Source organism: Gymnodraco acuticeps, unplaced genomic scaffold, assembly GCF_902827175.1.
Source record: "Gymnodraco acuticeps unplaced genomic scaffold, fGymAcu1.1, whole genome shotgun sequence".
NCBI lineage: Eukaryota > Metazoa > Chordata > Actinopteri > Perciformes > Bathydraconidae > Gymnodraco > Gymnodraco acuticeps.
The window spans coordinates 1,547,152-1,572,031 of NW_022990772.1; the positions used below are offsets into that span (position 1 = coordinate 1,547,152).

The 24,880-nt window shown below is 41.0% G+C and overlaps 1 protein-coding gene across 6 annotated transcripts in view; it reads left to right on the top strand.

The window, feature by feature from the left end:
* Positions 1–1,425: 1,425 nt before the first annotated feature.
* The window catches only part of unc5a (unc-5 netrin receptor A), a 144,554-nt gene continuing 121,099 nt past the window's right edge, over positions 1,426–24,880 (top strand). For all 6 annotated transcript variants that reach the window (XM_034232580.1, XM_034232581.1, XM_034232582.1 and 3 more), the window contains exon 1: positions 1,426–1,972. In XM_034232580.1, coding sequence (XP_034088471.1) covers positions 1,882–1,972 — 91 coding nt within the window. In that variant the 5' untranslated portion in view covers positions 1,426–1,881. The remainder of the gene's footprint in view (positions 1,973–24,880) is intronic.

Genomic DNA, 24,880 nt, shown 5'->3' on the forward strand with positions numbered 1-24,880 from the left:
TTTAAGCCAATAACTGAGATAAAATTAATTACAAGCCCACTAATCAATGAACAACTATATGTGTCAACTCCCCAAAGAGCTGTGATTTCTCCTTGTAGTCTTCTGAGTAAGCCAAGGGGGTCAGCATGCTGGACCTGGAAGAATCAGTGTAAGAATAAAGGTTGTGTTAGAGGTTGCGCCCCGCTTTGACTCAGCAAACACATCAGAGTGAGAAAACACACTCTAATAGTTCCATTAAAAACAGATGAAGCTGAATTCCCTCCCTGTAAGAGGATAACATAACTGACTGTGCATTTATAGTCTCACATCCTCATTTGAAATGCATGTAGCTTTTGGCGCTTTTCACAAAGAAAAGAGGCACATACTGTGACTGGAGCTACAGCTTGCACCGCCTGATAGGATGCAGAGCAGATTAGCAGAATGAGGGAGATCATTACGAGCAACCTCACAAGTGACCGAGGCTGAGTCATTCTGTTGCATTTAGCTGCTGTGCGCCTCCCTCCCTCACCCCTTCATATTGACACTGCTCATCAGGGTTTAATCGTAAACGATGTGGCTGTGTGAGGCTGTGTGTTGCTGCATGTTTGCTACTGCTTTGTGCCGTCATTCTCACTGTGCCTTTGACCTTTAGCGAAGGATGCTAGATGGAGAGAAGGCTTAATGAGTTTGTATAATAGCTGAGCTCTATCTGAGGAATCATCCATCTACATGAGCCCCATAATTAGCTGGTAAGACAGTGGTCTAGCTCTGTGCTTCCACTTATTATTCTGCTGACTATTATGTGGGAGTGGAGAAATGGATAAACAAAGACACAAAACCCCCATCTGAAGCGTATTAATAATCTGCTGTCGATTCTGGCAGCGTTGTAAAAGGCATGGCTGAGCAGTTGAAAATCACTCCGCTGACACCCCCTGGAAAATAAGTAGAAGCTATCTGGAACATAAGTCACATCCTGGTCTGAGTTTGGTGACAGGTGTGCACCTCATGGGAGTGCTAATCCTCCTGCTTCTTCTTCTTCTGTGTTTGTCCGTCACTGATGTACTGCAGCACTCACACAAAACCTCAAGACAAAGCAGAGGCATATGCAACTGAAACTCAATGACATGCAGATGTGATCTGTGTGAATTTGTATGCAAAGCACCGATCTGATTCCTATCATACAGGGCTGGATGTCATATCCATCATTTTCATGTAATGCACAATATATGAAAAGCACATTTGCGAGGATGCAGATGAAATAATTTCCATTCTGTCGTGCATTGAGAATATGTGGTTAGTTATGCTTATTCGAGATATGTAAATGTTTGCTTATTAAGAAGGGATATAACAGCAGCGCGCGCTCAGGACGCTCCAGTCCCAGCAGGCACGCGGGATCCGCTCCTGGTTTTGCTGCTCCGCTCTTCGCAGCTTACTGACTCTAACCAGTCCAGCATTGCTGTGCAAGCAGATGTTCTTCCTCTGCTGCCAATTCTTACCATTTTCGCATTTGGAGAAGGTATTATTTCGCGCGAAGGCTGCAAAGTAGACAAGAAGCTGCAGAAACTGCCTCCCTCCTCGGCTCAGTGAGAGAGGGAGAGTTTTGAACGGATAGCGGCTGTGGAGAAATACAGAAGACTACAGTAGATAAACCCGCGGCGGAGGGCAATCAGCAGTGTATTTACCACACCTGTGATGCGTTGTTCAGAGCAACGAGGACGCACCACCAGGATACTGATGGCTACGATACGGAGGGAGGATATGTGTTGAGGAAAAGACTTGGGCGTTGTGAACAAGGCTTTACGAACTAAAGAGGACTCTCTTCGGACGTTAAAAAGCCCAGTGTACTGGTGTTTATTCTCAGCTCCCTGCCCTTTTAAACTTAAGCGATACAAAAACACCAAGATGCCCTTACTTCTGGGCCCCTTTGTCCGCTGTAGGTTCAGCGCCACGCTCCGTGTGCTCTGGCTCGTCTTCGCTGGCTGTACCTGCACTGGTGAGTGTCACTTACGTTTTTGGTTACTTTTGTTTAACATGTGTGCCGGGGGGGAAAACACATTAAGTAGGCCTACGTACATACATAAATGCTGCACGCGACAAGTTGCTAGAGATTGTGGCCAAAATGTAGTCGCGCGTGACGGAGCACGTTGCTGGCAGGTTATTGTTCCATAATTTGCTAGCACTAATACTCCTCAATTAGCCTGCACCTTCAAGGTTAAGAGGAGAAAGTATGTCGCCTCTAACATGTGAACCAAGGTTTAAACTTAAGGCAAATGTCAACTATCATCTTCCACGTGTGTTGTGTTTCCCATATATTTATTTTAAGCAGCGCATGCAGGATAAAGCCAGTGTTTTATCGCCACTGCCATGACTGTAAGGGAAGTTAAGAGCTACACCTGCTTGAACCTGCACTATAAGAGATGTTTTAAAAGACGGGCCCTTATCAATAAATGCGGTGCTCAGTAACATTGCCGTTGTTTAAATCTGTCACATAAACAACCTTCAGCACAGTCTAGCTCCAATATAAGGCAACAAATATATCCTCGCGTTATCAATTTGTTATCTAATCTTTGAGCCGTCGGGCTAACCGTATATTCATGTGTTCATTCATTTAACCGGGTTCTCTGCTGGCTACAGTCAGGATCCTTTAACTCCACGTTTCTCTCCGGACAGGACTTGCTGCATATGCAGTATGGTGACAGCTTTACGGAGTTAGACGACCTACTCGCACTGATGAGTTACATTTCATGACGAGCCTCTTGGCCAGACACTCCCGATTGCATGCAAATGTGCTTTGATGTACAAAACAATCTCAGAGGGGTTAGCTATAGTACTCTGACAAGGAGACAAGTTTCCCTCAGCACCTACAACACATATAAGCCATTTGTGAGAGAACATAATGCAGATACAGATTTCCTTTCTACCCAATATGATTTTTCATTTAGAAAATCTAATTTGCTCATAATGATAGTAATTATCAACAATACTGGCGCAAATGGCACTGTAATTTTTACGACAACACCACACAACAAATAGAGTGCTGGTTATTGACCTTTAATATTGCAGGTCACTCTATAGTGCACAGTTCATCCATTGAAATCAATGATTTGATCAATGCAATCAATTACCCTGTAGCCCATAAAGCACCATTTCACATTAAAGCCCCTTGACTGTTTTTAATAGCACTTCCTTGACTCATTCTCCCTAATGCTAAATGTCATCCTGACAATGCCACACAGCTGGAAGCAGCTGGTATGTATCCAAAACACGAATTTCACACATCATTTGCCATGTGCTTGTTTCCGAACTGTTAACCTTGCTTTGGACAGGAGGCAAACATGTTAAAGTTGGTGTAATTGGGTCTCTTGCTCCAGGACACTGAGATGATGAATTAAGAGGGCTTTTCTCTTGCATTAATTAGTGTATAATTATGAATATATTAGGATTAAATAAACAGTCATGCTCTAGGGAACCTCATATATCAAGCTAAGTAAGTGGCAGTGCGATGGTATTTACAAGTCATTTTATGATGCATGTTGAAGCTGATATATTTAGATTGGGTTGCTGGGTTATATGTTTGGGTCGGTGGATCAGTAGGCGTTGCCTCAGAGCAAGAAGTTACTCGGTGCCTTGGTTCTGTTTGTGGAGGTTGCGTATCTATCGTGTTCATTGTGCTTCCTTTGGGTGCTATGGTTTCCTCCTACAGTGCAAAGATTTCTCTAAATTCCCATAGATTTGATACAGTTTGTGTTTCTTTGTTCACTCTTTGATAGACTGGAGCCCGCCTTTCACTCAATGCATGCTGGGATAGCCTCACGGCCCTCCTGTGACCGTGAATAGCAATGAGCCAGTTTAAAAGACAAATGAATGCAGGGAAAGCTCAAATCTGTTTTTATTCTATTCTGTCTACTTTATCACATGTCTTGGCAGACCCCTGTTCCAGTCTGTCACTCTCTATCATACATGAGGTCAGTACAAGCTTCTTTTTTAGCTTCCATCACAGCTTACAGGCTGCATTTATAGGACAGCGTGAGTTCCAGAAATGGATCTGAAGGTAATTTGGTAGCCAATTCTTTCAGCATCAGGGCTGGGACAGTCTCAGCAGAGATCAGTCGAGCTATCGTCTGTGAGGCAAGGCGCTGACTCTGCATTTATCCGTATCAAAAGCCGACTTGTCTTTTTTGCAGGAAAACATAACTCAGTCAGTAATTAAGTAGGCCCGTCAATCTAGATTTGAGCTATGTGAGCACTTTCTCTTCCACTGTTTTGTGAGTGTTCTGATGAGCAGAGGGGTAGGTATGCAGCATGCATCCTTAGGAACAAAGGACCGTACTGATTTGCCTGTGTGTGTCCATTTGATATTTTCAGTATTCGAAGTGAATGGCCCTGTGTGTGTTTTTAAGAGGGTGTTTCCACAAGGATGTGCATGCATTTCTGCTGCATGCATTAGGTCTGCAAACTATTCCATCTCCTGTAGCTTTTGTTTTTCCCCATTTATGTAAACTTGCCTGTTGTTACTTATTCTTGAAAAGATCATCAAAAAGTCAGTTTTCAACGCACAACAAATAAATCCTGTATTTTTCTTTGTTTTTCCTTCTGCCCAAAGAGAGTGTTGCCAAGCAATTGTTGTCTGGTTCAGCTAGGGAGCAAGGGATTTGGTATCAGGTACCTTCCTACCAGTGCGAACAGTCACCTCCGAGCAATTTCCAAGGGGTGTAAACCTTGTGATGATGCAAGGAGATGGCCATTCAATGACAACAAGCACACATCTATTGCGTAATACAGTAATCTGCAAGTTCCGATTTTATTTGTACAGATATAAAAGGGACTATTTTTGCTAGAAGTCTCATCATTCTAATGTGAATCATCTTAGAGTTGTCTTCTGGCAGACAGATTTGTCTCTCTTCATTGACTCACTAAAGAATGTGATAAGGAGAGAACAATCTGGAATTAACATAATTTATTGGGAGAAATTGCCTTCTGGTCAAAAATAATTTAAAACTACTTTGTTTCTGTCCCATAGCTAATGCACTGCAAATGGTCGCCATGCATTTGCAGTGATATGGTATTTTACAGAACGTGATCATTTAGTACCAGAAATAGTTTGTGTTCCCTCTAGTCATGGAAGATGAATTTAAATGACACAGACAACGGGATGACTTTTGCATTGGGGAAGGTTTATTTGATATACAATTATTTATTTACCCAGTGAATTAGCATGATGTATAAATGAAAAATGTATCATGCAAGAAGCAATTACACTTTAGGGGGAAAAAGTAGTGAAATAATTAACATGATTTTATTCCTCAGGAATACAAATGCTTGTGATGAATTGTATGCTGCTTACAGAATTTAAATTGGACAATATGACACTGAAAATGAGTTGGAATTTCTCATTTGCAGGACAGAATACAGACAGGAATGACCTGTCTTCCTGTCCAAGTCTTGCAAAATGTTATTTCTTCTGTTTGTGTAACTGAGATTAATGGAGGTAGAGATAATAGTTCAGCATAAATGAATAAAAGGTAAACGGTGCTTGTCAACACTGGTCAGCTTTTAACAATGAAGGAGCATGCTCCATTTGGTGACAAATGCCTCTGCGACTTATCTTTCAGAAGGCTATGTCCCCGCGCTTATCATTTGCAAATGGCAATCTTGAGGCGCAAAGGAAGGACACAAGCGTTGCGGAGGACACATGGAGGATGGACCTTGCAGAGGGGAGGAGTTTGGTGTTATTTTCTGCAGTCTGTGCAGAGGCCCTGCAAAGGCACTATATCTCTGTCAAACTCTGCCCTTTTGTTTCAATTACCCCATTTCTATGATTCAGGTCTATGTGAGAGCGCTTAGGGGTTGAAGTTGGGCTGTTTCCCTCCTGAAATGTGGTGCACCGTGGCCACTAGCTGTGCTTTTCTATCTAGGCAGCATCAAATTGACCCCTCACCTTGGAGGTGGGATGAGATTACCCTATGTTTCAATGGGAACCTGGACTATAATTCATTTACGGCCACACTCTGTGACATGAGCAGCTGTAGATTGCCCTCAATCTCTACTGTTGTTTCTGTCGCTGCTAACCATCCTTTGCTAGCACTAATTTAGCCTCAAGGGCCACAAATGAAAAGTCGTGATAGGCTTGTTGAGCTGAGTACTAGGTATTTTTTCTCTGGAGGGTCTAATCGAATGTCCTTTTCCCGGGTTCATCTCTCTCGCTCTAACACTCTTATGGAGAGAAAGAGCATGCATTGCTGACCTTGATCCTTGATTCCACAGTGTTCACCTCAGCAAAGAACATGGGACATGTGAAGGTTGATATCCTGGATGTCAATCACAATAGAATTGCCACCAATGCTGCCAAAGAGAACATTGCTGCTGTTTTCCTCCCCAGAAGGCTAGGATTGTTTTGTGACCAGAAAACTATACATCAGTAGATTACTAAAACAGCTTGATGTGTGCATTGACCTTGGGTGCAGTATTTGTGTGAACCTTTTTTATTGGTAATGTTTGTTTTTAGTATACCTGATGTGCTGTCTTGCTTTTCACTTTGTACAGTGAGAAAAGTGGTGTGTTAAGAGATGTTTCCGGAATCCTTCCTGTTCTCTTAGTGATCAATACTCTTCTCCCAATGGTTAATTGGCCATCAGTCACTGTCAGAGGAAGCGCTTAGAAACCCAGAGGTGTCTTGGTGCAGCTCATAATAAGAGTGTCCAGTCCTCCGGGTCCTCTCCTGGCCTTTACTTCAGGCCAGATGGTGGCTGGGGAAAGCACATCTGAATGCAATATGGAGAGCCATAGATTAATAGTTCCTTAGTAAGGCCACCAGGGAGCGATGTGAAAGCCACTTCCACTTCATCATACAGTGGACTGTAAACCATGCGGTGGGAAAGCAACTTTGAAACGGTGTGAAGGTCATGTGATTTTAAATTGACTTTTTGTGGATTTAGGTCTGATATCATTGGATACAATCCAAATGTTTTGATCTTTAGAAAATCTAAGGTAACGTTTTCTTGTCAAAAGGGGAACTGATCTCATTTGAATTTTCACTGGGTAATTTTCAGCATCCTGTAGTCTAAAGTTGTAAGATAATGACACTTTAGTCTGCTACTTCAACCTTGAAGAGAAAACACACCTTCAACCAAATATATTGTTATGCTCCCCGTATTTATTTTGTAAAATACATAATTAGAAATCACCTAAGGCTACCCAGAGAAGCCTGCTGGCGCTTGATTGGCAAGGGTAGCTGAGGGAGGACTGGCTCAGCCTGAGCCAGAAAGTGATTTTGTTGACAAGACAGGAGGCACAGTGACCTTTCCTAATTATGTGTATGTGTCCAGGCACTGATGCCTTAGGCAAGCAATTCAACTGAGTCAACAGAGCGCTGACTCTCAGAGCACATTCAAGCCCAGACAGCATGTTATGTGATGTATGTTAAGAATATGCTGGGTTTAGCAAGAAGCTTGTAAAAAACAATATTGATACAACATTTATATTGTCATTTGTGTTACATTTTGCTCATGTTTGTGTTAGATCAAGTGCCTTATTTTTCTTGCCTTCTTGTACCTGTAATCCTCCCTAAAAGTCGTGCTGATGTCAGCTACGAAAGTTGATTCCTGCAAAACACAAACCATTTACCACACACCCTTATTGCGTACAATGCGTAGCAGCGAACAAGCAGCCTCTCTGATCTATGTAGGGCTCTCAAACAAACCATTTCTCGATGTAAAATGAGGTTTGAACATTACAGATTCAAAGCTTAAAGCTAAGCAGCAGATTTTCTTGACAAGGCCATCAGGAACACTGGGCTAAAAGAAAACACATTCAAGTCCTTACTCCAAGAGAATTAATAATGACAACCAAGCCACCATTGTGGCGAGCTATTACATTTTTACATCATGCATTGTACTTGATTATGCCTTCTATGGATTTAAATGTCCACTGACAATGCATTCATGTTGAATCAAAGTGTGTTTTTATAACTGCACTTTCTTGTCATTGGTGCTTGAATTTTCACAAGACTCATACAGAGCAGCTCTGTAGGCATTGTTTGGCCCACTGACTTAGGCCCCATTTACACGGGAACGCAAACGAAACGCAAGCGAACCGAATTCGATATCAAAAAAGTCTTCCGTTCACACGGATACGGCTCAATAAACGTGTCCCTTCACACGAGACCGCTCGACCCGCTGGAGACGCTGTAGTACATATGCCGGGCCTGTAAGTGGTGGAAGTACTTCCGCCACAAAATACACCAAAAGCAGCGAAGAAGACCCCTGAGCATGGTTGCCATGGTTGCCTGGTTGCCCTTCTGTTTATTCTCCGCAGTGGAGCAACATGTAGTTCATGTAGTTCTCCATGTCCACTTGTTGCTGATGGTAGTGGAGCTGTAGATTTTGCACTAACATCTGTAGCATGGTCAGTAGCAGTAGCTACTGGCAGTAGCTACTGACCATGCAACAGCAGTGAGCAGCAGAGGTAGGGCTATGGCTTCATCGTTATCAGGAAATGATCGTATAGGCCGTACACACGGAGCCATTTGGCTTCCCCAGAGCGTTCCGTCCGCAGATCTATCCACCTTGGGACCCGTTATCGTTTTAGGGGTCCGTTTCCGCAGTTCCGTTACTGCCTCGTGTGAACGAACGGGCTATACGAAAGAGAAAAGTAGCAGATACAACCCGTGTCGTTCACGTGTACCTTAGTGTGTTTCAGGCAGAATTAACACTGATGGTTTAGTGGTATTAGAGAAATGACTCTAATTAAAAGTAATGGGTTAGGGTTTGGGTCACTAGGTTTATTCAATTTAAGATCATTAACAGAATGCATTGGACATCTCTCGATCGTATAGTGTTGAGCTTAATAAGCGTGTCCTTGTTGCTGGAAGTGCAGACCTGAAAACCATTTATCATGCTACTGTGTGTTGTAACTATTGTATTCTTAATTTTATTTTACAGAACATATTTACAATAAAAAAAAGTTGTAGTGATTTAGATGACATCTGTTGAATATATATATATATATATATATATATATATATATATATATATATATATATAGTAGGGCTGTCGTTAACGTTAGCGTTAATAACGCGTTAACGCAAAAAAAAAATAACGCCACTAATTATTTTACCGCAATTAACGCATGTGCATTTTTTGTCCTCGACCACCCCGTAGTTTCAGAGCGCATCGAGTTTAAAATACCATCTACAAGCTGATGCTGACAGCCCCGCTCCTGCCGCCCGCTTGCTGCAGACCACACTTCCACGCTCACCGGCAGGCACCGACTGGCTATTGGGAGGACCGGGAGAGACCTTACGTGTATTGTTGTTGTTAGCATCTGGTGCTAGTTAGCTGCGCTAACGGATATAAGGAGCTGTTTAAATGAAAACAGAGGAGCGACATTTCGCCACAACTGCGCCAAGCACTTGACTTTATGCAGGAAGCCAGACAGTGGGACATTGTACGAAAAGTCAGCACACTCAGCTCGGATAGTGCACAACATGATTGCAGCGTCCAGGCAGCTCCCGTTCGAGCATATGCCTTGAGTTGCACATAGCTCCAACGATCCATCACACAAACACACACAGACACACACACACACACAGACACACACACTTTGTATTGTATTATTGAATGAGAGGTTCCAGGTTGAATTGAGGCGAATATTTGTAATGTTCAGAGGTTGTTGTGTTTAATATTCATGAGAATATTTGTCATTGTTCAAATGATAATAAACATTTGCATAAAGCATATTTGTCCACTCATATGTTGATAAGAGTATTACAAACTTGAAAAATATTCCTCTAAGGTACATTTAGAACAGATAAAAAATGTGCGATTAAATATGGACAATCATGCGATTAAATATTTTAATCGACTGACAGCCCTAATATATAGACATTTTATTTATTAGGATAAACCCCTTGAGATGCATCATCTCGTTTTCAAGGGGGTCCCACTAATGGAGCCTGTTCAGTAGGGGTGTAACGGTACACGTACCCGTACCGAAATTATTCGGTACGGGCCCTTCGGTTCGGTACAGGTGTGTACCGAAGTGTACCGAACGAATATAACGTTAAACGTAAAAAATTGAGAACGTGAATAATTTTTTGGAAGTAATCTCAGGTGCTGCGTCGCAGCATTCAGAGTAATTTGCTCACATTGGGTTCAACGCATCATAGAGCGAGCAAGTCATTTCATTGGATGAGAGGCATACTATGAGAGCTGGTCAGAGGGATGCGTTCAAATGTAGTCAGTAATTTGAGGAACTGTCAAAAATGTATGGCGAACGCAGATAAAGTTGAGCTCGAAAATCCTCCAGCATCATTGAAGTCTCCGGTTTGGGAACATTTTGGTTTTGCAGTTACGTACAAGGATGACGGACAAATACAGGTGGACCGAACCAAAGCTGTTTGTCGGCATTGTTCAACTACAATTGGTTACGCGGCTGGCAATACATCAAACTTGCACACTCTTTTGAAAAGGCATCACCCGAACGTGAATATCACCGGTACCAAAAGAAAAAAGACTGAAGTGCAAACCCAACTCCCACTAGCATTTAAGCCTCCACCACTCGCAAAGAGTTCAGACCGAGCCAAAGCTATTACAAACGCCAAATATCTTTATGTTGCCATGGTAGCAAAGCGCTACCTGGCTGTATCTGCTACTACCTCTGTCCCTAGCGAGAGGGTGTTCCCCACAGCAGGAGACATTGTTAGTGCCAGCAGATCTGCCCTTTCGGCAAGCAATGTGGACAAGTTCATTTTTCTTTAAAAAAACATGAAAATACAATGACAAGCAAGTCCTAATGTCAAACTGGCTGCTTAGGTGCTAGTACAGTACAGTTCAAATACAGATTATTTCAGTTCATCGAAATGCTGCACCTTAATGTTCATTTTATTATATTTTGTATTTATTTGAGTGAATATTCACAGTTTAATAATAATTAAAAACCCCAAACTAATAGTTTATGTTTTGTGAGTACTAGTACAGTAAAGTTCAAATACAGATTATTTCAGTTCATCGAAATTCTGCACCTTAATGTTTATTTTATTATATTTTGTATTTATTTGAGTGAATACATTATTCAGTTTAATAATAATAATAAAAATATATATATGTTTTGTTTTGTGAAAAAAAATTCTGCTGTACCGAAAACGTACCGAACCGAACCGTGACCAAAAAACCGAGGTACGTACCGAACCGAAATGTTTGTGAACCGTTACACCCCTACTGTTCAGTTGTCATTGATATGACTTACATTATAGGTGGTTGTATTGGGATGGGTTAATGTAATTTTGTATCATTACAGATTGGAGTAAATTATTTTTGTGTGTACAATTTCAACATGCACTACAGCAAGGGTGCCTAACCTTTTTTGAACCGAGAGCTACTTTTAAAGTTGCCAGTCTGCCGAGATCTACCAGTCCAAATAGAGAGGCGTAGCCATTACTGACAGCCTACTACCAGGTAAATACACACTTCTACTTGTATAAAACTGACCTTTGTACGATTAATACTTCATAAAATACTGCAGATCCTTTATCTTACCTCTTTCTAATCTACACACATACAAGTATTTAACTGAAGTTACACAACAGTGTTGTTGATGCAGAGTTGGAGTTTATTCACACGTCACATACTACACAGGAAAAAAAAGAAAATATCCATTATATAAAAATAGTGTTGCTACAAAAGTATAAATTAGGCTTACTAATAAGACAACTCAGATCTGAAGCTACACAGGAATCTGCTGCCAAAGTGCAATAAAAAAGACAAAATTAATAGAATCAAACCCTTTTTTGTAGCATTTTAGTAGATTATAAAAATAAATGCCTTTTTAAAAATAGGATGCAAGCAACACTAGTTTCTTAACCTGAATTGATAATAGAAACAGAACAGATCTTAATGTTTGCATTCTTATACCATTTTTTACAATCATTATAATGAATAAGTTCAAACAAACTAAAACGTACAGCTGATTAATAACGGTATCTAACTTGAGTTTTTATTATATCAAAAACCTGTTGAAATGGTTCTGTTATTTTTACTGTCCCCGAAAAGCGCGTCGCAGCCTCCAGGAAAGCTTCTTTCACAACTTCGCCGTGTTTGAAAGACTTCATGTGTTTCGCAAGAACGTGACTGACACGATAAGATGCTCTGGTAGCAGCCTTGCTCTTGTTGTTGGGCCTGGTGAAAATGGACTGCTGTGCATTTAGCTGTCCTTTCAGGCCCCTCCCCTTTTGGAGCGTAGGGCAGAATTAGGAGGGAATTCCGTCCCTGTTTTTGAAATGCCGCTCCTAAATTACCCTTCTTCGATAAAGCCACGCTCGCATTGCAGATGAGACAGATGGACTTTGAATTGGAATAGATACAAAAATAATCATCCTCCCACTCGGAGTGAAAATTATATATTTTGGGCTTTTTTGCTTCTGCCGTAATTGCGGTCTTGTGTGTGTGCGGACTGTCACTCCTGTTGACACGGACAACGTCAGCGAAATAGTGCCCACTGCCCACCAGCCACGCCCCGACACATGGGGTCACGCCGGCCAATCACAAAGCTTTGATGCGTTCAAGTGCATTATTCTGGCACAGGAAGATTATGTTACAGGACATTAACGATAAAACAGAATGTTGTTGTTCTATTTTTAGACACATCTCGCGATCGACTGGGAATCTCCCCGCGATCGACTGGTTGGGCACCCCTGCACTACAGGAACTGCCAACATACAGCCTGAACTTGTGCTGATTTCAAGCTCACACTCATTAGGGAAGACATTACCATGTTCAAAGGCAAAAAAAAGCGTCTTAACTTGTGTCTCATTTATTTTTAATTAAGCATATGTCATGTATACAGCATGTTGATATACCTTTCATTAGTGCACAACAAGTCTTGGGTTAAGTCTTCTGGGTGCAGTCAATTGAAGGATTTGTACTGACATCAGCAAGAATCTTCGTGTGGGTGGATAGAAGATATATTGCAGTTCTTGTTAGTGTTCAAGCCTCCTTTGTCAAAAACAAAGTATGATGTTATACTGTAGCGCTCACTCTGGCCTAGCAGATGCTACTTTAGCTTCATTGGACACTAAATAAAATGTAGTTGCTGGTATGTTGTTTACAGGCTTGAAAGTGCTTTTACAGATTATTGATTGTAATTTTGCCATTGCTTCTTTTGGGAGTTGGCAATGTTCAACCCTACATTTTCATTTAATTTGCCTTACATGCAGTTGGGGCTGGCAAACATCTGGTGACCAATAAACAAGAAAATTAGGAGTTATTTGTTTGATGTGGCTGTAATTTAATGACTGAGTTGGTGTTCAATTTCAAGCAGTGATTGACTGGCCTCTGACCGAGCCCGGTTCATACCATATTGTTAACAGCTCCTCTAATGACTTTGTTCATCCTCTATTTCTGAGTCACATTTTAACTCCCAATTCAGAACAGCTCATCACTCATGAGCTAAAGACACTATAGAGGATTATTCATCTCAATTATTCCAGATTTGACAATCTAATTGGAACTGAAAAGTCAATTGGGATGAACTGGGATGACTTGCTGAAATAGTATTTGTTTGATCCAATGGCTTGTGGAATTGGGTTTGAATACCCCTTCTGAATTAGTTGACTGATCTTAGCTTGATATCAAACATTTCTGATGTTTGCAGCATGGTCATGCATCTAGATATGAACATGTCCGGTTGAGTTTACAGATTCATCCCAAGAGTGGTCCCAAATGTCACCGAATGTCTCTGTTCACTTGATCTGACGGTTGTGTTTTAGATCATGTGTACGGTACCGAGCGGCATTGTAAGTCACTCTGGATAAGAGTGTCTGCCAAAAGCTGTAAATGTAATTGTGATGACAATAAATAGCCAATGGAGTTTACAGTACAACGGGATGTACTGTAGCTGTTTCCCTCTACAGCTGTGTTTTCATCTGTGTCAAGATATGAAATCTGTGCTCCTGATGTTAGTGACATGTCAAGAGTCAGCAGGAAACTGTTGTTTTTCCATTTCTTCACATGCAATACAATGCAACTGCTCTTTCCTAGAGACACTTATATGAGGACATTGATAGCTGAAAGACGGTTTGCAGTCTGAATTGCCAAGTTTTTATCTTAAAAGTCCTACTTTGTGTGCCCAGTAACCAAAACATTGTTTCAGCCTTAATGACAAACTACATGCTAATAATAAAAAACATGCCCTTTTCTTTACTGGAGTATTTCAGACTCACTTTGTGATAGACTCAGACTTATCCAATCCAGAGTCAACAGCTGGCGTTTTTTGATGAGGTGGGACATTCTTTAATCATCCCCCTGTACAATAATTATATATTATTTTTACTTATGCGTTTATTTTTTATGTCTCTGCTATAAGCATTAATAGATGTATTTTATTTTGGGTTTCTAAAATGACTCTCCGACTCTCAGCTTTGCTCCGCAGAGATTTTTGGTAGCATGCTCCTCTAGCCCAGCCTTGGTGGCACCAGGGGGGGGCTCCACTGGGCCAGACGGATGTGATGCGGCTTACAGGGAGGGAGGCAGGACCGGGGCCCCTTAATCTCCACCAGACATGACAACTTTGTAAAAGCACATTAATCCACGCTCCGGAGGGTTTGGGAGTGTTTTCTGATTGGGAAGCAATGTCTGACGTACAATGGGTTGCACCAACCGGAGGGTCAGAGGAAGGTCATCCATACTTTCATTATCAGGGAACTAAAGGGAAACAGAATACAAAATAAATAAATATATATATATATAATATTACAAAATATTTGTAAGGAGCGCGAAAGAAGTAATCTGAAAAGCTTTCTCTTTGTTATTTAGGTTGATCCAAACAGGCCATTCTAAGATCATACCTGTCTTTCCAGCATGTATCTTCTCCCTGGCCTGACTAAATGTACCTCCAGAGCCTAACCACCATTTATTTATTTCAAAGAAAATATTTGTAAGCATGTCAATACATCCACATAACGATTATCAAAATAGTTGAGGATTATTCATTGTTGCGGCTTTATCCTATATCTATAATCGTTCTATTTCCCTGATGCAGTAAATATACACACTTTAGCTGTGTGGGTACAACTTGTCCTCATAGGCAAGGCAAGGCAAGTTTATTTATATAGCACTTTTCAAAACAAGGCAATTCAAAGTGCTTTACAAAAAATAAAAGACATTAAGAAAATGGCATTTAAAATCAGTCATTAAAAAGAAAAGTTAATAAAATAAACATTAAAAGAAAAAATACATGGATAAAAGTTACAGTGCAGTCTAAGATATGAATAGTTCAATTAAAAGCAGCGGCAAAAAGAAAAGTCTTCAGCCTGGATTTAAAAGTAGTCAGAGTTGCAGCGGACCTGCAGGTTTCTGGGAGTTTGTTCCAGATATTTGGAGCATAATAACTGAACGCTGCTTTCCCATGTTTAGTTCTGACTCTGGGGACAGAAAGCTGACCAGTCCCTGAAGACCTGAGAGATCTGGATGGTTCATAATTTAGCAGGAGGTCAGAAAGGTATTTTGGGCCTAAACCATTAAGTGCTTTATAAACCAGCAGCAGTATTTTGAAATCTATTCTTTGACACACAGGAAGCCAGTGTAAAGACTTCAGAACAGGAGTGATGTGATCCACTTTCTTAGTGTTAGTGAGGACTCGAGCAGCGGCGTTCTGAATCAGCTGCAGCTTTCTAATAGATTTTTTTTAGTGAGAAAAAAATACAATTACAATCATACAATTCCCAAAAGAAAAAAGACTTCATTGCCATGTGTTAGACTCTCTGTGACCCAGTAACCCTTTCCATTGTTGCTGCTGTCCCTCAGTTTGAATCTCAAGTGTTATGAATCATCTTATTTTCTATCTTTCACAAGTTCCCCAAGCCAGACTGCATTCTGGGTCTCTGAATCACCAATAGTACGTGTGATGGAAGTGCCACTGTGAGAATTCCAGAATTGGACTGTTCATACTTGGCTATTTAAAATGATATTTTTGGGTTTTAAACAAGCCGAGTGAATACTTGGACAGATTGGTTTCAGGCTGAATCATCACAAAGCCAAACGCAATTTGGCTTATTTTCTAATTTCTTGGTCTGCAACATACTCTGCAAATGGCTTTACTCTACCATTTACGCTAGGGTAATAATGATTAAATAATAACTTTTCTGGCTGAGTCAGACTGTTGTTGAATATGTCACTATTGAACTTTTTTCCCTTAGATTTATTTTTTATTTATTTTCCTGCAGAAATGTTGCACTCTGAAATCCTAAGCTTTTACACAGAAGCACAGAGTTATCACTTTAAGAAGATCATTTGCTTTAAAAAAAAAAAGTATTTCATCTTTCTGCACTCGGCTACAAAAGTCTTCAAGTCTCTGTCCAGATTTGAAAGAGGATTTGTCCCGCTCGTGTTCAAAGGATCAAGATAAAAGTATGAAACAAACTAGTCCCATGTACAAAAAAAAGGAGAAAAAAAAAAGGACTTCCTTACTTGGATAACATTTCTCAGATCTCACAAAGGCGCTTTTCTCTTGCCTTCAGCTCTCCTTTTATCAAGCTTGTCTTTCCTTTCAGATTCCATTATATTAATCAACAGCATACGTTACCTTTCCTCGCTCATTAGACGATGCCGGGGATCTGACTGTAGATCATTTGGAAATATGATGTTTGTCCGCTCTTCCATGTCAGCCCCATACCTGTGAAACTATGACTCAGACTTCAAATAGTAAAACACATTTCCAGCATTCAGCTAAGAAGCACTCTTTGGTTTAGATGCATGTGTGGACTTTTTTTCTCACATAAACACAATCATTATCTTTGCCCATACTCTGTAACAGGCTGCCATTTTGTGTTAAGCAAGCACTGATGTATAGAACCTTCACAGCCTGGTGGAAATTGCCAGCGCCTAAAGTAAACAGTTGGGCCCGAGGTCCCACAAGTGTGAGGCAGCCAAGTAAACCCATTAACTGCCTATAGAGTGGTTTGTGGTCTTGTCTCCACACGACGTTATCCACAAATGAACCACTAGCTACATTTACTTGGTTTGTTTGGCTGTGTTAAATAACCACAGAGGAGTCAACACTTCACTCAGTCTATCTACTGCTAGAGGAAATAATAAATGTTCACATTATGTAATATTTGCGATTGAAGTAGTTGGGGCAAAAAGTAGAAGACTCTGCAATTGTACTTAAATTATAGTGAAGAAAATGTGTTGCATATTACTTAGTAATGCTGGTAAATGACAACATAAGCATTTCACTTGGAATACATCATTTGAAAAATCTGCATGAGGCATGATACTTTCTTACTCTGAATACTTCTATCCCCTCTTGACACACGATGCCCGACTGTACACATTATTTGAATCGCCAGAAGGTGTTTGATTTATGCTGAGTCTGAGTTATCAGCTCCAAACAGGCCATGTAGCTTCTCTCTTATCATCCCACCCAGCCGCTTGCAGAATTTCTGCATGTTTTTGAGCTCAGCCCTAAATGTGATGACAACTGTCATGAACAGAACACAAAGACAAAAAACTGCCACTTGCAGCAAAATCAGAGCCTCCCCCTCTCTCCTAATTTTTGCCTTGGATTCTCCTGCAGTTTGTCTGACAAGGAGGGCTGGCAGCCTTTCGCGATGGCATAGCTTGGTGTGTCGGGGGTGCTGCCCACCCCGACCTCATCACACAATTAGCTCTCTGCTTTTCAGAAAGCTAGAACAAAGGTGAACTCTGGGAGTGTTGCCGTTGTTCAGTCAAAGTGGGGGGTGTATCATGTGTGACACTCTGATGACTCTAGGGCACTTTCTTGACCAGAGGAGTCGTTTGCTGTCACTAAACATCACTGTCTCCCTCCCCACTAATGGCATCCACAGATTGTGTTATGAGGAACAAAGGCTGGTTGTATGAGATACTGAGGAGAAAATAGAGCGAGCCCATTTGGGCTGCAGGCTGTGGTTTGTGACAGTGGCTACAGACCTATAGAAGTGTCATGACAAATATAAACCAAGGAACAATTATAGGGCCATGTGCTTGAAGCAAAACTAGCATAGTGTTGAATGAATAGCGCAGCAACCGTGTGCTTATGCACACACGTACACACACGTTTTATATTCAAATGTACGTAAGATATTTTTCAATGTGTCGCTCTCTTAAAACCATCAAAATGTGGCAACGATAAGGGCGGAATCAAATGTTAGTTTGTTATGCTTCCCTTTCTCTGCGGTGTTTTATTCATGAGGTTGAATTCAAAAGGTGAGTGTTAACAAAACAAAACCGTATGTAGAATAACAACTAAATTAAATGTTACGAAGAATAATTTGTAATTTCCTGTGGCTATGGAAATAAATAAATTCAATGGACTGAGCTGAATATTTTTCCGGATAATCACTCGTTACTGAATTAATTAGTATTACATGCAAATGTACATTATCCTGCCAGTAATCGATCTGAAATGTCATTTTTTTTGTATTGCTGCCAACAATAAGAAATGAGTTTAACAGCAGGAGCGTATTGACTGGATCTTTATTCAATCTTGCTGTCACGGAGGCAAACTAAATGTGTTTAACAACAAATAGAGAATTGTTCTGTTGTTGTCACTTAACACTTTAAGATTATGATGAAGCGTAGCAGCATTAAGTACATTTTTAAACTACAGATGCTAATTAAGAATCTCAACAGCTTTTTGTAATCTTCATGTATTTTTTTGCGAGCAATCCTAATAATAAGACTTGTCATTGGCTGTTGGATCTTAAGCTAATTGGATTTAAAACGCAAGCGCATTTGTCAAAATGTTATCTTTACTCTTTATTCCCACTATTTTAAACATATAATATAGCCCCAAACTATTGTGGAAAAAGTGACTGATAATAATGTAGTGTTTTAACTGTCAGTCTCTGCAGGAGGTTGTTGAACTTGATATTCTACTGCCTTTGGTAACCTATCACTATTTTTCTCTAAGGTAGACTCATAAGAAAAAAAGCATTATCTGGTGTAGTCCCTCTTTTAAGAATGGCGATTTTTTGTTCATTTATATTTTGAGGGATTCTATTGTATTTCCACACTGTTAATTCAAGTCTTTGAGCTTATTGTATGCCGGGGCTGAGTGTTGAATGTGCCATGTTTCTGCAAATCATTGCAGGAGTACAATTCTTGGCATTGGCGTTGTCACACTAAATCTCCATCTTCGTGACACATGGAGTCAAAACACGAGCCTGAAAATGCAAACGCCCAGTGTCAAGAAATAGTTCTCTTTTCTCTGATTATTCTAAGAGACGTACAAGGTAGTTGATCATTGAACTATGTCATCAATCAAAGCATTGATAAGAACCGAGAGGTGTAACCCTTTTCTCTTCTAAGGCAGTGCAGTATTATCCCTTCGCCCTACGTATTCCCTAGGTCACAGCATGTTTGCCGTTCCATGTGTCTAGGTTTCCCTGCAGAGGCTGCAGAGTCCCGCAGGTTTAACGGTAATACCCAAGTTAATTCCCTCTGCATGTCAGGGTTATTGCTGTCAAAGCTCCTGTGTCAGTTTATCCCCATTTCTGGCTTATTCTTTCATTTTCACTGATGGCTTTATTACTCGTTACCATATACGTGCCACCTCAGAACACACACAGATGCACACATATTTAAGTGTCAGGTATAATGTATTCATTGTCTTTGTTAGCCGTCATCTGCACTATCCTTTACCACGTCTATTTATTGTTCGTTAATGTCTTTGAGTCAAGATACAAATACAAGTAAGACTATAAAGTTTGAATGTGTCTCTATATTTCTCTATAAGTGTTGTTCATGATATGTTATAGAAACAGAATTCTTCACACAGTCCCCTCCCACACATCGTGTTATTCACCATGAACAGTTGGTAGCTCAGCGGTAGAAAGTGAGGTTTCTGAGTTAAAATATCCACCCCAGTTGGCAGAGTTTGTTTTTGGGTTTAAATAGCAACTGATCCTCAGTTGGCCATAAGTTTTGAAGAAAGTTTGGGATGAAAACGTTTTTTTGTTAAAATAATACATAGTCATACAATAATACATAGTCATACAATTTATAGTCATACAATTTATAGTCATACAATTTATTTAATATGTGTCTACTATACATTATACAGCAATGTCATGATTGTATTGATCCTGATTTAATCTTTATTATTGGTAATCAAAGTAGCATTTGCAACAGTAAAGTGGTTATTTGTACAACCCTCACATCCACCGCCCCTCTATATAAACGCCGGCCGATGATAACAGAAAGGCGCGGGCATCACTGATATAACTTCATTAAATAAACCCTTGACCCCAGAGAAGCTCAGTTGATCTATTTCCTTTAAGTCCCTTTTCTCCATTAGAGAATAGCGATCCCAAGCACAGATTGTGGCTGTCCTATCTCCCTATCTTTAATTTAGAAATGCAGGAGGACTGCACATGGGTCAGATGGTTATCCACGCTCACTGTCTCTCTTGTCACTTCAAGCATGTTAGCTCTGCAAAAGCCTCCTTCAGGACCACATAACTGGCTGTTTGCCGTTCTTCAAAATTGTTTTCTTTGCCTGTCCATTCCCTAATGACCACTGATAGTGCTGATGATGTCAAAGATCCTTTCTAAAGATTTCCATCTTGATGCTTCTGAGGCTTCTGAGACCAGACATCGTACAGCTAACTAAACCAAGAGAACAGCTCTAGCAATGTAAGAGAGTTCAGCGCACTGACATGAGCAATGCTGTTTTGAAATGAGCTTTTTATGCTTTTTCCTCCGAGAGTTGCGTGTTTGCATTGCAGCAAAGGGTTGAACACACAGGGACAGCCAGCTCCCCTCTAGCTGCCCTGATCAAGGACACTCCTACATAGGTGCATCAAAGCAGAGATAGTCTCCCTTACCACAAGGCCTCCGCTGCCTCTAGAGTAATGTAGGTGGATTAGGAGGGGGAGGTGCTCCTCATTCTGGGGGGCGGGGAACATTAACCTGAACAGACTGAAATGCTATTGGTCACAGCAAAATCGCATTACACCAAATATTTGACATCTGCTGGAAATATCTTATTTAAAGCAGCAGACTGTACCGATTATCTTATGCCTTGAAAATGACTGCACTTTTTTCATAACCGGTGTCATTTGTATGTCAAATCTTAACCTTGATTGGCCAATCTATTCATTGAATACAAGAATTCATTATCTTTCTATCAATGCTGAACAGTGTCTTTAGAAGTATGTTGGCGTTTCAGGTTCTGCAGAAGGCTCTGTCTGCTTAAATTAATACAACGTCCGCTTGTCATGATGGAGCATTGACGATGATGTCTCCAGGGGTTTCGTCTTTGCTCTTTACATTTGCCTTCCGAACAATTGAAAGGCAGAGAAAACAGTGCAATTTGTCTAAAAGGAAGAGACTCCGATCAATAGGATTTTCATTACAGTTATGTTTTCATACTGCAGCAGAGGCAGGGTGCGGAGCTCTGATGAATGATACATTAACGTTCCCATCCCCTCGCCTTCCTGTGTCAGTCCTCGGCTCCAGAGTTCTGTCACTGCGATGATGTGGGCACGCTGGGATGAGTTTGTGCACCGGGACCCGATTCTCCTCAATGCCTCGTCCCCAGTCAACAGCTGTCAGTTTTGTCATTGTAGATTTCAGGCGGTGTCGTGGCTTTGCAGGGGGGAAATACCAGAAGCCATGATCTTTCTGAGAGCTGCACTTTATTGAATTATCCCTTACTCTGGAGTCCCACTTTGAGAGTTGGAGTTAAGCAGCTTACCTGTGGCCCTGGAAAATGCATGCCTGCAGTGCAGTGTTCATAGTCCAGCAAGGAATAGAGTTGCCTTTCTGGCAATAAAATCTATATTTATTATGCAATTTGTAAACTACAGTACTGGATGTCCAGAATGGTGATGACTGCCTGCCTGTCCACATTATGTTTTTGTACTATTTGTCAGACCACTAAGTTCTAAATATGAATATAATATTGTAAAATTAACAAATACACAAGCTATTGTATTTGTATACATCGAACCATGTAACAACGTATGTCAGTATTTCCTCTAATACTGGTGTGTCGTACTTTGCCTGCAGGTTATTGTTGTTAGGTCCCCTCTTATCACCTAGAGTCATATAACTATATCATCACATTTACATCAGCATGCACTGTCTCTCACGGCCGAGAGGACACTGTGGTACCCTGCACACCACACAGGAAATGCTGATCAGCACCCATGACAGCAGAAGGTGTAGGTGTAAATCGCGACAGACCCATCTCTAAATCCAATAAAGCTCGCTGTGATACAGCTGTGACAGGTCAGCCAGATAATGCAACACAAAGGGCAAAACAAACCAGGCTTACTCACACAGGGTGCCTATTGCTCATTATGCCCTGGGCGATCACAAAACAAATGACTACAGGTCTACAGGTGCAACCGACTCACTCTTGGCATATAGTCATTAACATTAACATCATTTATCATGCGTGGTGTGGCAGCCTAATATATTGGTTAGTGTGTGTTCTGTACTGTATGCACACCTCAAAACACGGGGAAATTGCACTCACTTTCACATCTCAGTTTATAGACCACCTCACTGGTCGTGTTGCCGTCAATGATGGCAAGCAGCAGCTGGGGAAATGTTTCCAGCTTAGAGAGATTGCCATTTCCTCCTCCTGCTCTTTCTGCTGTGCATCTGTGCAACACTTGTGTGTTATGCTTAATTGCAAATTAATATAATTTGTCTGCAGCTGTCTGTGTTTGACTATCAAGCCAGTGATTAACAATCAAGCTTTGAACTCGTACTTCTCTGACTTAGGTACGTCCAAACTGAAGTGGGCTAATTGGGTAGTATTTTGAAACATAACAACAGGCACAATTGACCACTGAAATGCTTATGTATTTATGTTGGTAGATTATTTCCATACTGATCCCAGTGCAGGGGTTTTCTTAGTAAGAGACTTAGGGCCTCCCTCCAGACACATTTCCGTCAAACTTTGATGGTACACATGTATGTGTCCCATTGCAAATTCACATTAAAAAGTAATCATATGGAGTCATGCTGGAAACAGATTATTCAATATTTTAAATAGTAGTTTTTTTGTTGCATAAACCCTTGAATTATTGAGAAGCAGTGTTTCTGCCAGACCAGGGCTGAGAGGGCGGTGTGTGACGTCACGTCAGGGGACAATTCACTAGCCCAGTCCGCCCCTGCGTCATGTCACGTCGTGTCATGTGACTTGCATTTTGAATTGAGCCGTCCCTTATAGATACTATCTCTTTACGTTAGTAATGGGAATTCCGGCTCTTTTTAGTGAGCCGGATCATTTGTCTCGGCTCTCTAGGCTCCCAAACGGCTCTTAATTTTACCACAGTTTACCACGGGGCCTTAGTTTCGCCGCCACCGCTCATCGCGTCCATGTTGTCCTGTGGCAGGCACCGCCGATGTCGGGGAAACGATCTTCAATACTCCGAAAAGAATCCCACCAGACTCCTTTGCCCCTCCAACAGAGAGATGTCCTCGTCCTTTTTCCTTTACGTCATTTCTAGCGATAAAAACACTCGATCTTCTCTCGAATTATTTATTTTGAGGACGCCCTGGCGGAAACGCTGTTGAGAAGCAATGTTTAATAATTGTTGCTCACACTTAAACTGCACGGTTGTTACATCTCTGATGACAGGATAGAAACAGAAACAGGGCAACTTCCAATTAAATAAAACATTTGTTTTGCATTATTCTGAACCAAAGGTGGTTCATCTGAGGCAATTGGTTACCCCTTACATCTCATATTTCCCCATGTCAATAACTCGGCTCTCCTCTTCAATGCTTGATCGAAAAGGAGGAAGTGTGCTTAGAAGGTGTTGTGATCCTCCATTGTGTTCTGGATGGGATCCTGCTCTGATGGGTTGTAGTCCAGAAGTGATAGACAGTTCTGCTGCAGCAATCTTTCATTTCCCCCTTCATCTAAAGACAGGTGAAGCAGTAAGCTGATGGAAACGCACTTTTTTCATTACTGCCTCACGACGCAGCTTCCGTCTCGGCTCATTGCTGGTAGGACATGAACCCAACTTCTACGACATCCAGGTCGTTTGGTTCGTAAGCTCTCACAGTTTTTGTCCTTTCCATGACATCGTCGGTCAAATAGTTTGATGAAACCTCAACTTTTGTAATTCATGGGATTTTGTTCCTCACCATTAACCTCCCTAGCACTGCAGCTAAAGGTGTTGCAAGCTAGTTTCCTCCTCCCTTCCCACTCAGTGTTCTTGATCAATTCTGAAAGCAACAATTGCCTGCTGTGGAAAAGATTAGGCCCTAGTACAGTATGCTAACATCTAATCTGTGATGATTTATGTTACGTGCTTCTCTGAAGTCCAGTTTGCTTATCATGGTGGTTTAAGAGTACAAAATATGTCTTTAGTTTTTCTCTGATAAGCCTAACTTCTGCATTTCCTTTTTATTACTCTCATCACTTATTTATTTACTTTTGTATGGTTGTGTCCTCACTGGAGGTAAATGGGCAATAAGAGGTATAACCACATCTACAATAATCCGGAGCATAACTCATTTCAGAGAGGTTACAGGGTTGATTTAGCTTTTCCAACACGATCTTATCATGTTTTTTCCGTTGACCTTGTTTGAATCCTGAGATAAGCATCCCTGCAGCTAAATTGGACCAAATGAGTCCTTTATCTGATGTTTTAAAGGAATGCTTTGTCACCATGCCTGTCTGCTGAGTGCAGGCTCGTTCAATGTAAATGTGCTCAGCTGCTGGCTTGTCTGATTTGCCCATATTCGTTTTAGTGGCTGTCTGTGCTTATTTAGGTCACACGAGTGAACTGATCTCAGTCTGAATGCCTTTAATGCTTTATCACAGTCAGATAACCGAGAAACACAAACAAATCTTTTTTGGTTGAAAGGGATTACAACACATTACAACGTGAAAACAAACACTAGGATTTGTTGAGAAGTGTG